General features: G+C 34.4%; 1 protein-coding gene across 5 annotated transcripts in view; it reads right to left on the minus strand.

The window, feature by feature from the left end:
* The window catches only part of LOC114655599 (unconventional myosin-Ic), a 177,704-nt gene that overhangs the window by 17,604 nt on the left and 143,728 nt on the right, over positions 1-16,372 (minus strand). For all 5 annotated transcript variants that reach the window (XM_028806707.2, XM_028806710.2, XM_051930962.1 and 2 more), the window contains exons 14-23: positions 15,978-16,069; positions 15,727-15,821; positions 14,735-14,781; positions 12,383-12,463; positions 9,325-9,430; positions 8,376-8,493; positions 8,128-8,241; positions 7,625-7,701; positions 7,421-7,489; positions 74-158 (exon numbers count right to left, since the gene is read on the minus strand). In XM_028806707.2, the coding sequence (XP_028662540.1) occupies positions 74-158; positions 7,421-7,489; positions 7,625-7,701; positions 8,128-8,241; positions 8,376-8,493; positions 9,325-9,430; positions 12,383-12,463; positions 14,735-14,781; positions 15,727-15,821; positions 15,978-16,069 (884 nt within the window). The remainder of the gene's footprint in view (positions 1-73; positions 159-7,420; positions 7,490-7,624; positions 7,702-8,127; positions 8,242-8,375; positions 8,494-9,324; positions 9,431-12,382; positions 12,464-14,734; positions 14,782-15,726; positions 15,822-15,977; positions 16,070-16,372) is intronic.

The following is a 16,372-nucleotide window of genomic DNA, read 5'->3' on the forward strand; positions in this document are numbered from 1 at the left end:
ATAATTCAGTAGTGCAATCGTTATTAAGTCTAGTGTTAAACTGTAACTTTGACAGATGTTGTGAGTGACATACCTGCGGATAGTCTCTACAGCCCATTTCCTACGTGCGGCTTTTCTTCTGGCCAGCACCCCTCGCCACCATGCCTGAATCACAATAACTAGGATCAAAGTACACAAAAGAATCATTTCAGAAATGCTGACAGCCTTTTTAAACAAATGCTGGTTAAGTGTATAGGATGATTTTGACAATAAGTCTAATCGTTAGTAGTGAATCCATGTTAATATATTAGTCATTTTTAAAGCTATAGTACTGTAAAGTTTTACTTATGAAATTAACATCTCATAGCAAATGTAACATAAGGGTGTATAGTAATAGAAAAGACAGATATACAATAGGCTAGGGCTGCTCGATATGGCCTAAAATATAAAATCTATTTTTTTCACATGTACACTCGAAATTACTGATTTAATCAATATATTTTTCATAAAAAAAAAAAAAAACTAAAGAAACATTATTCTAGTAAGTTTTGTTTTTATTTTAATAATAAACAAATAGAATTTCAAAGAATATCACAAACACCCCTTCGCAACTTTTTGGCTTTAAAACTGCAATTGTTCCCTGAATGCTGCTCAGCAGCATTTCACCGTTCACAGTCATTGCCATTAGTAAAGTGCAAAAGATGAATTTCCAAATATGGAATCAAAGCATAAAACAAACTAAAAAGAATAAAAATATAAAAAGTGCCACCTGAAAAAGTGTCTTGTATTGTTGAAGACTTTTCTAAACAAAACATACTACTTGTTAACTATCAAATAAAATCAAACCTGAGGTGCTTTTGAAATTATTTATTTTTTTAAAACAAGGAATACAAGATGGTCTACTGCCTCTGGGTTGAGGCATGGCCTATAGCATGTTATAGTGTGCCCCCCAATAAAGACCCTCTCTGATGGGGCACTTGTATCAGGAATGGAGAGATAGTTCTTGGCCAGATTACTATGCTTTGGGAAGCTTGCTTCCATCACTGACGTGAATCAGCGTCTTGGTCTGGGAATATTACGCTAGTATTGTTATCTTATTTTTCACAGATGTTTTGGGGCTGCCACTAGCTTGCCCATCTTGCAGAGCTGCATACTTCTCCCACATGGCTGCATGCCTCTGACAGAGATGCTCGAATAAGTCTGTTGTGCTGCTACCTTTAGAAAGGCCTTACCATAGAACAGTAGTTTGTTCAATGTCTGACTTTACACTGTCAGTTTTAGATAAGCTTTTTTTATACTTTTGTTTGATTTTAATTAGAAGAAGAAAACATTCCATACAGTCAAGTCAAAATTAACAAATCAAAGCAAAATTCAACCCCCACCCAAAACTACTCTACAAAAGGAGCAAGAAAAGAAGGGTGTCCTTTTTCCCAAAATGGAACCTTATTCTAAAATGTTATCGATTAGATCCTACCATATTTAAAAAAAAAAGTTTAGAATAGATCCTCTAAGTGAGAATTAGATTTTTTTCCAATTTCAAGTAGTATAGAACATCAGTTACCCACTGACTTAAGAATGGTGGAGTGGGATTCTTCCAGTTGAGTAAGATGAGTCTATGTGCTAGTAGTGTATTAAAGGAAATTACAATTTGTTTGTCCTTCTCCACTTTAAGGCCATCCGGTAGTACACCTTATACAGCTAATAATAATAATAATAATAATAATAATTCAGTACATTTACATAGCGCTTTTCTCAGTACTCAAAGCGCTATCCACACAGGGAGGAACTGGGAAGGGTTAGGAGCGATTGTGACACCAAGGCTGTCTGATAGGCATGCAAAGACATGTCAAAAATGTTGTTAATTTGGTGTAAGCCCAGAACATATGGCCCAGTAAGGCTGGAGCTAGATTGCAACATTCAGGTTGAATCTTCCCCTGGAAACATTTTGGACAATTTTAAATGCAATAAATGCGCTCGATAAAAGATTTTAAGTTGAATGACTGAATGCTTTGCACATATGGAGCTTGAGTGTATTTTGTGCATGGCTGCCTTCCACTTCTTTTCTGAAATACTGAAATACTGAGATATAGATCCTTTCCCCAATGTACTCTGGGGTCTTTGAAAGGAAGAGACTTTAAAATATTTTTATAAATTGTAGAGATGCTATCCTAGTCTTTGGGACTGATCAATAATTCTTCTGGAATAGAACAAGGTGGAAAGAGAGGAAAAAATTGAACAGGTTATGTTTAGGAAACTTCTAGCTTCAAAGTAGTGGAGAAACTGTGTTGATGAGAAGTCGTATTTGAAGCATAACTGTTCATAGGATGCAAGGACATTACGTATGTACAAGTCTCTAAGTGTTTTAATCCCGGACATTTTCCAGACATTGAATAGTGTATATGTTTGAGAGGATGGAAAAAGGTGGTTGTTATGTAGAGGTGCAACAGATAAAAGCTTTTTTTGTCTTAAAGTGCTTCCTAAATTGGTTCTATATTCTGAGAGAATGAAGGGTAATTTGATTTTTAGTGTAATGACTAGGGTTACCACTTTTAATACAAAAAAATAAGGGACGCATACTGCAGCGGGGCCCAACACTTTGCAGACTCTACTTAAAAGACCCGCCCTCCTCACTGGACAGTTAAAAAGACCAATCAAACTAACGATGACATCAAGTATTACCCAATCAAAAGTAGGAAAGGAGGCATCTTCATAAAATGCGTGTGGGATGATTTGCATGAGACGCTGCTTTAAAAAAAATGATAAAAAAAAATACGGGACAAAACCCGTCCCGTATTGATTCAAAACGGGACGCGCAATTTCATTCTCAAATACGGGACGATTCCGTATTTTAAAGGACAGGTGGCAACCCTAGTAATGATGGTAGTTTGTATTAAATGGGGCAAAGAGAAGGGAATATAAAGAAGTACTGCAAGATTTTATTTCTATTGCAGACCAGGCTTGTGAATACTCATCAATTTGTGTTGATATCCAGGTCTTTATAGTTTGTATATTTGATGCCCAGTAGTAAAACTGAAAGTTAGGTAGTGCCATGCCCCCTTCTTCTCTAGGTCATTGAAAAGTCTCCCTTTGGACACGTGGATGTTTCGAATTCCAAATAAATGAAAGTTATGATAGAGTCTAATTTCTTAAAAAAATATTTGTTAATGTATATGGGGATGCTCTGAAATAGGAAGAGCAGCTTGGGAAGGACAGTCATCTTAACAATGTTGATTCTCCCTGCTAACATAAGGTGAAGGGTAGAAAATCTAGTCAACATCTTGTTTAATTTTTTCCATGCAGACAGCTTGAAAAAGAGCTTTATTTTTCCTTGTAATATTTACCCTTAGATATTTAACCTGATCTGCTAAGATAAATGGTAAAAGATACAAGCTTTTCACGTGTTAATGCATATGCTGTCATCTTGCTAATAACAATAAATAATAGGGCATCAATTAATGCCATTTTTTGAATCCACAAATTGGAATCTACTGTCTGTGAAAGCTATTGAGCCACCACAAACCTATCTGGGCTACATTTTTAACTACATTATATTGTAAAGTACTGGTAACATGCAATTACTGTATTTAATGTAGTCTACTAAAGCATATAATTCTATTATCAGTGTTATTTTTGAATGAGTTACTGTTACAAAAATATTTAACAAACAAAAATGTAATAACTGACTCTTTGATGAAGTACATATCTAAAAAAAATTGTAAAATGTTTATGCCGATAAACTAACTCCCCTGATAGCAGAATGTAATGCCATGTGTTCATTTTCAAACTTGTTACTGTATTACAGGACTTTTAATTAAAACAAGTCCACATTTTTACTCATCAGTGGCAGTTCTTATTTTACTATTGTTACTAATAGTCTTTAATTAGTTTTTACTATTTTGATTTCAAAATCTGGTTTATGACAAACAGAAACTGTCTTCAGACAGCCTGAAAGAAGATCACTCAATCAAAGTACATTTCAAACATGGAATCAGTGAATGCAAAGAAACAGACAAAGGGAAGGGGATATAAAATATACTGTAAAGATGTCACGCAATATTTATTCTGCAGAACCATCGTATCACCTGATATCTATTCACATACATGGACAATTGGTTAATTGAGTCAAATAGTACAATACTGTATCTGAAATTCCAGGTTCTTGATCAACTGACATTTTCAGACTGTGCCCAAACAAAGGTTAAGAACTTTCAATAAAGCAGTTTTAAGTAAATGGAATGTCTTCTGTTTTAATTCAGTTCTTTTACAGATGTTCTGTGTATTTTTGTAGGCTGTTAGCTTATTTGGTTATGTGTTTTTGGAAGCGTGTGCTTAAGGTATATAGGTAAAACGGTACTGCATAATTAATTCAGCAAGCAGTTGTCGTCATTGGTACCGATGAAGTGATTATGGAAGAGCAACATTCATATTTTGTTTTAATTTAAAAAAAAAAAAAAAAAAAAAAAGATATAACTTTACAACATAGAACAAAAACTGATTTTAGAGATCAGTTGTACCTTCAGCAGTGAGGCTGTAAAATGACAAAAAGTAATCCCATTAGACATGAAACGCGGTCACCATTTCATTATACTGCCTTTTTTTTTTCCTTTTACTTGTCCCATATTTATATTATTACAGGACTGGTTTAACTTTTTTATTCGGGGTAATAAACTTTAACTTGACCTTGAGTTTCTAAGAGTCACGTTCTGACAAATAACTAGCATATTTTTAATATTTGAAATAATGTTCCACAAGGCAGAGCAGAAATATAAAAGTAATTATTCAGCTCATCAAGCTCACTTGTTGGTAAATCACCACTGATGCAATAATCGTGTTCAGCCTTTCCTTGAATCTGAACAATGTGCCAACTTGTATAGTGTTACTTCGGGGCGTGTTTCATGCTAACCCATCCCTATGTGTAAAGAAACACCGTCTCCTGCATTCAGTTGTAACAGCCCTTCCCATCTCTCACTGACTAATTTTAAAAAGTAAGATTTAAATTTTCTAGTACCTTTTCATTGAAATTTACTTTAATTTCCATGCTGAGTTAGAGCTGTCTGCAATTAATAATCTGACTGTATGAATAGCAAAATGGATGGTCTAAAACTGCAACTAAAAGTTCCCAAAAGCCAACAACCATATGGACAAATAGGTTTTTTTTTTTATATATTCAGCTTGCAAGAAAATATTACTGCCAGCCTGGCTAGAAACATTGTTGCTGTTAAGCACAGACACAGCTACAGTACAATAACAGAATAGTCCTGGAATTCAAAAACGTTTCACATTTTCAAGTAACTACAGCTGATAACTATTCTCACTGGAAAGAATATCTAATTTCAAGTGACGGTGTTCAACAGAGACCTAGACAATTAATACCAAAGAAATTACACATATAATAAATGATTTCCAGGAAAAAGAAAGATCAATCATTAAAAAGGTACAGATAATATGCAATGATAGAACAGGGTTCTACATTTAGAAAGGGAAGTGTAAATTTATTTTTTCAGTTTTGGCATCACCTAATTGCAAATGCAATTTCTCAGAACTCATTCCAGTAAATCAAGATTAGCCCCAATGCCCACTTTACAATTGGTGGTATCCCACACTTCAAATAGAATAACTTCCTCTGTAATGTAATGTTTTGAAGTTGAATTGATTATGCTTGTTAGTCCTTCTGACCCAAGATGTACCTATTTCATAGCAAAGTTTAAATAAAACCATTTAATTTTATTAAACTACATACTTTTTAAAGTTTTCATAGCATTACAGTCTATTTTAATGATACAGCATCAACAGTTGCATAGCTGAAATAAACTTGAAATTTCTGAAATGTGACATATTCTGTAGACACAGATAGGATATATTATTGAAGATGAAAAAAGACTAAATGAGATGACTGGAATGAAGTCTATGATATAAATACATTTATTGATTTGGTCACAGAACAAAAAATGTTCAGGTGGTTTAAATAAATAATGCTGTATATTATCATTTAAAAATCAGACTAAATTCCTCCTGAAACAATTTATTTTCTTTTCTGTGTACTGGCTAAACACTTTCTTTTCAGTACAGTAAATTTCTTAGCACCCATGTCAGTCTACTCTCCATGACCACTGCACTTTTTTATTCACATGTATCAGAATAAGCTCATGATTTCAACAAAAGAGGAGGTCAAGCATTTTTGTCGCCACATTTTTTCTCTCAAAAGAAAGCCTTCTTGAAAGCTAACTGTGTAGGCTTTGTTAGATGCTGTTGGTGTCATAGTGACTACTTGTATTCATTTTTTTTTGTTTATGCATTTTAAGCATCACCCCACAAACAATCCAGTATTGTTTGCATCACTTAGAATACAAGTGTTAACCCAATAAATTTAACTTTCTTAGCAAGAAAACACTGAAGTCTATATTTGCATCTTAATTCAAAAGGAATCTTGATTATGCATGTCCAAAGAAAATATAAAGCCAGAGTGTAATAGCTTAGGAGTTGGTATTTCTAGCTCAAAACCTCTATTAATCCTACACTGACTGCAATAAAATGTCTTGTGCTTTCCACAAAGAGTAGTGGACACCCTGATGTATTCATTTTGCCTCAGAAGTCCATTATACAGTCAAGAAAAAGGTGACACTGTGTGACTATTTATTCCCATGGGTACATATTAAGTCTCTAAAATGCTAGATAGAATTAAAATATTAATTGAGAGTGTGTGACCCCAACTTATTTTTTAATAAACTAGCTAGCTCTTTACAGGAACACAGACATATTTTCATGTTAAGCTGTAAAACTCTTGAAAATGCTAAGAAATTACTAGAGATAATGATAATATAACATATGAAAAAAAAAACAGTTCAGTGAAAAAAATGATTGCTCACAAAGTAATAATGGAAGTTTTCAAAACAAACTATATAACTATTGGCAGTGCAGACAGGGCAGTTACACCAGGGTGACTGCATGGTTGGGGTTTCACAGGGCTTTATTAATAATATGCTTGGCTACTTGACAGGAGAATTAAAAAGTTAATGGTATTTATCATTTGCACATTGATATATAAAGCTTAATAATGACTCCAGACCTTTTATGTAGCTTAAGTATCTTAATGACAGTGGGGAATTTTTTATTTGGATTTAAATTAATTTCACATGAAGCGGGCCTAATTAATTTTATTGCACTACGGGGTCACAAATTCTAGTTACACCATTAAAACAAAAGCATTAGCATAGAGAGAGTTTATTATTAAAGTTTATTATTAACCATTTTCAGGTCTGGCACTTTTTTGGAAATACCTTAATGGAACAGCTACAGACTATATTAGAACATGAGTTGTAAAATTCTTCATGGTGTAAAAGAAATTGTGATATATGCTGCACTTGCCTTACTTATGGATGGAAATAACTTCCTGCAATTAATCACATTCCCAAGACAAACAATAGGAAGAACTCATCTTTACCTGATGTTCGTAGCTTCTGGTATCTCGATTTCTGTGCATATCCACGCCACGAGGCTTGAAGTTTTGTAGCTAAGTAAAGTGAATAACCACATAAAACAATTAAAAAATACTGCACATTTCTATGAAAACTGCATGAACAAAAGAATTAAGTATACTTATAGAGCTTTTAAAGTATAGCAGGTGCCAAACAAAGCTGATGCCTACCCAGACTATGTTTGCGGATTTCTAAAGCGTCTTCTGTTGCAAAGAGGGTCTTTGGAAATCGAATAAAAATCTTTGATCTGAAAAGCACCAACAAAACAGATGACAAATTTAGAACAAGTCTTTTAAGTAGGCAGAAGACATTTTTCAGCATATAAGAAGTTTGACAGATGAGACGAGATCATTCAGTACATCAAGATTATTTGACTAGCTAATGGTCAAGTTGTCCCAAAATCTTACTTAGATACTTTCTAGAAGCTTCAAGGTTCAGCTACGAGAATCGGCAGTTTATTCTCGATTCCTACATAGCTAATGCTTAAATTTAAATAAATTTTTATTTCATATTACAGAAGTGGTTTATTTGTTAGAGGAGGAATCTGTACAGAGAACCTTAAATCACCTTCATTTTTTTCCTTTAAATGTGATAAGTAACTAATAGCTAGGACGGCAAGTTTGTCATCACATTATTAAACAAACAAACAAACAAGTACTCAATAATCAAATACCTTCCAAGTTTATATTCTTCTGGTTTATATCCTAGATGCTTGACCAAAGTAGCAACCCCATCCACTAACCGACCATTCCAATTTGGCCAAGTTTCTGGACATAACGATTTGTACCTGCATGAGGAAAAAAATCCATATATATTATACACACACATATACAAAGACGTGTGCACAAAAACCATAAAAATGCAAATTAATAAACAAGACCTTCTTATAATGTCTCCCAACAGCATAGTATCAGAATGTACCTTTGCAAAAAGACCTCATATTTGCGTCGATAAGCAAAGCCAGCTCTCCTCACTCGCAAGTTCTCCATAAGCCCAAGATACTTCACTTGGTGTCGAATCAGAACTTCATCGAAGCGGCCTGCAAACACCCAGTCATATTCAAGATGCACTTTTTCAAATTTATATATACAATTTAAAAAAAAATCAATTCATTTTCTTTTATGCATTTATTTAAATATATTCCTTCATATTTTTTGCCTCATAATCCCTTTAAAAAGCAGTGGTGCCCATGATCACCCAGAACATTCTAAATTGTGTTTGTTAGAGGGAACAAGGGAGAATATAGTAACTGGGAGTGAGCCCATACAATGTTGTTCAGTCCAAAGATCTGAAAGACTGTGGGGTACAGATAATAGACCTGTGTGCATGGAATAAAGAGATAAAAACACTCTAAATAGTCACTAAACAGTGTGCGCCACAATTATGGTGAAGAAGAAAACAGCAAATAAAAGACAGAAAATAAACAAAGGACGCTACCCTGTAAAGTAACACCCACAATCCAAATTTTATAATCATAGGTGCAAAGTATATTGCATCAAAAACTAAAGCCAATATACCTAAAGTTGAAAGAATGGCAGTCATGTTTAATATATATGTATGTACTTGCCAACATTATTCAAGTCAGCATAAGTAAACAACAAATATTAAAAAATAATCAGTAATACTACAACCTTTTTTAGGTCATAACAGAATATAACTTTACATTTTCATGATCAACTAGCAGTAATGTGGTGATGACCTCTAAACACTCTCTAATCCTTGCTATGTAGTACAGAACTACTTTTCTAGTATGAGTCAGAAGTTAAACAGTCATTACCTCTCAAAACTGATACTCAAAGCAGCTTTAAGTTGTGCACGCTTGTTAATTTGACATCCTGTTGCCATAATTGGATCCTGAGCTCTAACTTACCTGACTGTTTGGCGTCGTTGGGCTTTATGCAGCGAACATACGAGGGCTCCTTAGACATTAAGATTTCCATCAGCTTTGCCAGGCTGTTCTTGAACTGAGTGGCAGCCTACATGCAGGGAAAGTATGAAGCATTAGGGAACTGAAGATTTCTTTGTTTATTCACATGCAGGGACAGCACAAACAGTGGTGAAAATATCACTCCCCTCCATCCCCACAACAACATAAAATGCATCAGTGACCAACGGGATTTAAATACCCCCACAAGAATACCAAACCAGAGAAAAAATGGGAGATAGTGCCAACATTTCATTCTAAAAGCATTAAGGTCTTTTGAAGCAAACTAAATGAAAGTATGAAAGCTAAATACTTAAACAGATGTAAGTTTAAAATACAGCTATGTATAAACCAACATTATTAAAAACATGCAAGTTATTTCATAGAAAATGCAGCTTTGGTCAAAGCAATGTTGCATATAAATTTAAATATTAAACATTCTTTTAAAGCCACACAATGTTTCTCATTATATACTACAGAGAGTATATTTGTTGTAATGTAAATGTCAGTCTTTTTTAGCATAATTTTTCAGTCTGTGCAAAAAATGAATGGACACAACAAATGGCAAAACAAATGTATATGTTCAGCAATGTTGTAAGCTACCATATACTGACTTTATCACTAGAGATGGAGCTAACACACCAACTAATATTCATGAACTATGAGTGGAACCTACTATTCTGCATCTAAGCAGAAGAACAATAAGGACTGAAATCTGGTAGGAGGAAAAAAAACAAAAAAAAACAAAAAAAAAAAACAGCAAGAGGTTGTTGATTGTTTTAGTGACCTCGGCATACCTTACACCATTAGTCATTTTTGGAGGACTAATATAAAACATTCACTTGGGCATTTTTAACTCTGTACTAATAAGTGATGTGTTTATCATATTACCTGACATCCTAACATCTGAGCTCATTTTCAGAGCTTTCACTGTTTTAATGTTTTCATGACGATCACAGAGTAGGTGATAATAAGCTTATAATTCCTGTATTTCATTATGACATGAGCTAGTGGAGATGTCAATACAAGTACAACTGAATATATGTAATTGGTCAAATCAATGATCTTGTTTTGAATGGGCTTCATTTATTTTATATGTTCATGGTAGTGCAACCAAGAATGGTTAGACGTTTTAGTAGAATTACTGTTGATGTTGAATTTTGGTTTTATATGCATTTGTTTGGAATTTTTTGTCACCTCATAATTCTGAAATTTCACACTAACTTACATAATCATGAAATTGGTGGTATTTAGGAAAGTATAGCTTGTATACACATGCTGTTCTTGTAATTAAACTAAAATAAAAGCAGAAAACAAAGCTGATCATGGGGAGTGAAGTGTGAACTGCAAATGATGCAGAGGCTAGGTTATATATCACTGTGACAGCTCTGAAAACGCACACACTGATAACTGTCTGATCTGGTAAATGCTGAACTTTTCAGCATACTTTCTCCCTACCTTTTGTGATAAGAGACAGTAAGACACAATATAAACATTCAGTCATGTGCAGACAAGTTCACTCTGCATTCTCCACACAGTTAAATACTGGTATTGCTAGTTCTCAGTTTGTGTCTTCTGGCAGAAGAATGATTTGAAGTTAGTAAGATTTATATCGAAGTCCACACACACATGCAGCTAATCAAATAATTTGACATTTGTCCCTGAGATTTTAATGAGTTCACTTACATATTCTACGCATTGTGAGCTGCAATGTATTTATAATAAATTATTGGGGTTTTATCAAGCTACATATCCCAATTCAATGTTGCTTACACCCTACTTTAGAGGAAGCCCACGAAAAAGAAACACAATGCTAAACATGGGCGGCACAGTGGTTAGCGCTGCTGCCTCACATTTGGGAGACCTGGGGTCCTGGGTTCGATTCCCGGGTCCTCCCTGTGTGGAGTTTGCATGTTCTCCCCGTGTCTGCGTGGGTTTCCTCCCACAGTCCAAAGACATGCAGGTTAGGTGGATTGGCGATTCTAAATTGGCCCTAGTGTGTGCTTGGTATGTGGGTGTGTTTGTGTGTGTGTCCTGCTGTGGGTTGGCATCCTGCTCAGGATTGGTTCCTGCCTTGTGCCCTGTGTTGGCTGGGATTGGCTCCAGCAGACCCCCGTTACCCTGTGTTCGGATTCAGCGGGTTGGAAAATGGATGGATGGATGCTACACATAACGCACCATATGAGGGAATCACTGAACCAGGGAGGCTAAATTAGAAAATAACTATCATTTTGAAGTTTTTGAAAAGGGCAATAACAGAAAAACAATACTATGTAACAATCAAAAATCCCAGCTGACCTGTGAATACAGCACACCCCTTCTGAAGTAATTAAGAAATACACAACACAGAACTGCACAACAGATCACGATACCGGGGAAAAAAATCACAGTACCTGTAAAAAGCTAAGGGTTAAACTTCTTGGTTCTGCATTTTTGTGTGTACCACACAAATAATTCAGAATCTCCATACAGACTATCTTGGAAGGCCAATGATTACAAGTAATAAAGGTTGGTCATAAATCAGCTCTATGAATTATAATATCAGAGTTTCGGATGAAAAAGTCCACTATGTTGCATCTTAAAAATAATTCAAAAATCTGGATTCTTCAGGAACAAAGCAATGTCTGTAGTAAAATGTACTTCTCAACTGCATTTTGACAGAAACAGCAGTTATTTTTAAAGTCAAACAGGGAACAAGTTGTTCAATTAATAGTACCTTTAAAGAGAAATGAGTGTATATAGCAAGCTATGCTTAAAAATAAAAGGATTTATTGATTTTAGCCCTGTGTAACACACTAAATTTAACACAAACCAAAACGTAAAAATCCACTGACACACTGAGTATCTAGCAGCAAGACTGGGTAAAACAAATCCAAACATTCCCCAACTGTACGCACATCAATTAGACAGTGCCCTATTCAATATAGTATAAATTCCTGACAACTTAAGCACCTTAACTAATCCAGTATGCTTTCATAATAGCCTTATAACAGATAGGACTCACCGTCTCTGGTCGCTTTTTGTCACTCAGTTCTCCCCTGTCAAAAACTTTATTGAGGATCTTGTTTTCTGACTGACAAATCACCTGATAACAGAAAAACAAAAGCTTTCATGATCAATACTGAGCAGATGAAAATATCCTGAAATTTTTTCAAGACCCAATCCTGTAATGTTTCTTTTTTTGATTTTTTTATTATAATTATCTAAGTATGATGTCAATTAACTTAATTAAACTTACCACAAATTTAGCTTTTACGTTAGAAACAGAGCAAACCAGCTTTAAAATATATATATGTGGGATTTTATTTAGGAATTCATTTTAAAGCTACCTTAGCCTGAAGTGTGCACAAATATACTCGAATTACATAAACTAATCATCTCAATCATTTTTTAACATATACTATTATCACAAATACATTTAATGCTAATTTCTACTCATAAAGAATGTTTTTTTTTTATCTTGAAGATGTAATTTAAAGCAGTTCATGAGAAGATTTTATAGAAATGGTTTATCTCATATATATTTCTCTTCTGGTTCATCCTGCTTCCACTTCAAAACCGGTCCCGTCCACACGCAGCCGACATGGCATTTTTCGATTCCTATTCGTCCTCTTACAAACCCTTCCCCACGCTGCCTGCGGCCTCCCATACACCTTGCTATTTTCGTTATACTGCGATGGTTGTTTCCTAAGCCTTTGTTATAAAATGAACGACAGTATCTTCACTGTCGACGGGTTTTTGTACAACGTCACCTTATGGTTTACCCACATTTATTCCCTTACGGAGACATTGGCTGGCACAAAGATTTACACCATGTTCCCAATAAAAGAACCGCCAAGAGAATAAGGCTTACTCAATGGCAATTTTACGCATACAGATTAGCAATGAGGAATACATTTAGTATTTTGCACTCAAGCGGCAAACTATTCCAACAGTACGTCGTAGATGCGTATGTTAAAACAGAGGGCGCGTGTCTCAACTATTTCAGATTACATCAACAAGATCTGCGCATGGAACTATCAGACACACTGCAAGCAAACGCTGAAAATAACAACGAACGTGTAGGCAAAATGATCATATTACTGTCCACATTTCCAGGAAGTCCAAGATACATGCAACAAAACTATCAGGATGCCATGGCCATAGTATGTAAATTCGGAAAGCCTGATTTATTTATCACTTTCATATGTAATCCTGCTTGGCCGGAAATTCTACATGCACACTGAGTCTTTCAAGAAGTATTTATTATTTCTTGATTTCTGAATTCCTTTCTCACCGTTTTCTGTTCCTATTCTTACACCGCCATATGCTACGGCGGGCGTCGGCTAGTTTAACATTATTTTTGCCAAAATGCATGTGTTTGAGACATTGTGAGCGTACGACTGGATATCTGGTACACAGATTTTTTTTCATGGACATTTTGATATTGTTGATATTTATGCCGTTTTGTTCAGCATTGGTCACCTTACAAACATATTATGTCAAAAACTTTATTATCTCCACTCTCTATAAAAAGAAAAAAGAAAAAAGTTTTCTTGGCCAACACTATAAACAACACAGGGTAAAAGTAACATATAAAAAATGATAATTTTTGACTGGAGTATACCTTTAAAGTAGGTGAGAAGTCTTGCTTTACAAAGCAAGCAGCTTAAAATAATGAAGGGGAAAATTTCAGGGGACTTACTTTTAGGGAGCTTTCTGTTTAAAATGTAAAAGACACAATTAGACGTTTACAAGCAGGCATCCCTTAAATCCCTACCTTTAAATAATCTTCCAGTACATATGGTATTTACTATGGCTAAAGAAGTTCTGGGAATATATTTCCACACCATTTTTGTGGGAAATCTACTCTAGCTATAAGATGGTGGACCAGAACTTACCTAATTGCTATTAAAAATGTGTGTCAGTTGGTGTACAATGAAATGTAAAATAAGAACTTGGTATCAGCTTGCATCAAACATCTGAGTTAAGCTAAAAAACTACTGGTAACTACTTCATAATTTTAGAATTCTCTGCTCAATTTGTACTTCTTTCTTTAAGCTGAATGTGATATACACTGGTTAACAACAAACCCATACCTTGACTGTATTTGAGATAAATCTGAATCACAAGACACAGTGTTTTATTTTTACAATTAGCATGACATCAAATAGTTGTGGCGCTGTGTTGCAATATGATAGCTCACCAAAATTAGTTTACGTGAAGGGATGCCCTCAATCATCTCATTTTTGAATGTTTAACAGAAATTTATTTGGAGGTGTTCTGAACTTGTAAATCCATCCCTTTGCTTTTCAACTTCCTAGCATTAAATGCTAAGGTGATTCTCTGTGCGGTTTCCAGATTACATCCCACATACCTCTTTTAGGTTCCTGAAGAGCAGATCATTGTTCTTATCCAAAAAACCTTTGAATAAAAAAAAATATAACATTTGTTCAAATTTTCTGTGATATCTTAAGATCATTTACCCAACAAATGATTCATTATTGCATCAAGACATAAAATATAATTACAAAAGTTGATTATTTTAAAAATAAACTAGGGAAAAATTAATGTATACATGTAAGAAGCTTAGCTATTTTATAAGGGGGAAAACTTGAAGAAAATTCAAGATTTCTTTAAATAAACCTCCTTAGACAATGAAAATAAAAAAATGGAGAACTCATCCAGATCAGATTACTTAGTAAATGCAGAATCCACTTTACTGGAGTGTTTGCACTAGGTAGCTTATGTAACAGTACTCTGGCCCTGATTAAACTCCAAGTTCCCTACATCATTCCAACATCAAAATTTATAATGCAGCTGAAGGAGCCCCCACTAACATTTGTTATGAATTAAAGCCAAAAGATATGATTTTTACTGTATTTGTTAGTAAATTTCCACACTTATCGTCCCACAATTTTTGATCAGTCATTACTGACACACTCATTTAACCAAGTTCATTTCTTTTGTGCAGTTATACTTAAAAAAGCCATCATACAACAGATAATAGTAAATTAGTTCTGAAAAACACCCAAAACTACAGCATGCAAGCTAATTAATCAATAATAAATGCAACACCAAGACAGAGTTGTAGGTTATTAAAGTCGCATAGTAGTAGCAACAGAAATGTTCATTATATCACAAAAATTAACAAGATCTTAAATCTGAATTGCATAAACTCATCTTGCACTATAGTAAACCAATGTGGAACTATGAATCAACTAATTCTGAAAAATAAGAATTGTAATTTTTGAAATACAACATTACATAAAACATACACATTTCTAGCAGTGCTGTTTTGTAGTGTTATTAAAAAAATCCAAAAACTCAAAGCTTCTCACATTAAAGTTAGCCTAGCTGCCATCTTACCATTAACATTGTAGTTGACTTCACCAGCATAGTGCAACAGTCTGAACTCCTCACGACCTAGCACCTTTCGTGTTTTCCCATCTGCCAGTTTGTGCCTGAAACAGGGTTATTATGATGTGGAGGATCAATATCACAGTCTACTGTGCTGCCCCAAGAAAAAAATCTCACCATAAATTAAATATTTCCTTACACTATAGTATCACATCTATAATAATACACCGTCAAACAATTTTACTAGATGAATTACGTACGTGACAAAGTGGGCATGTCCTCCTAATGTGTTCTCTAACTTCTCAAGAAATGTGAGATCACTAGCATCACCGGGACGAAGGCACTCCTCATCCTGAGATGGGAAAAGAGTGAAATTGTATAATGATACTGACAAGAGTTTACAACAGGTTTACAAGAATTTAGTGTTTTTGCATATGTACAAAAAAATTGTTTCATCTTCTCAAACATTATCTGCTATTGGAAGTTTCTAAATTTCATTAACATTTTTAAGCTACAGTCATGTCGAAGTAAATGATATTAAACAAGATATAGTAATCTGAATTCCTTAAAATCACTTGAAACGATAAAATTCTCAAATTTCCAAATTATATTTCAACTACAAGTTCAAAGTGTGTTTTTTAAATGGCTGCAATCA

The sequence above is a fragment of the Erpetoichthys calabaricus genome, chromosome 8 (genome assembly GCF_900747795.2).
Source record: "Erpetoichthys calabaricus chromosome 8, fErpCal1.3, whole genome shotgun sequence".
Lineage (NCBI taxonomy): Eukaryota > Metazoa > Chordata > Cladistia > Polypteriformes > Polypteridae > Erpetoichthys > Erpetoichthys calabaricus.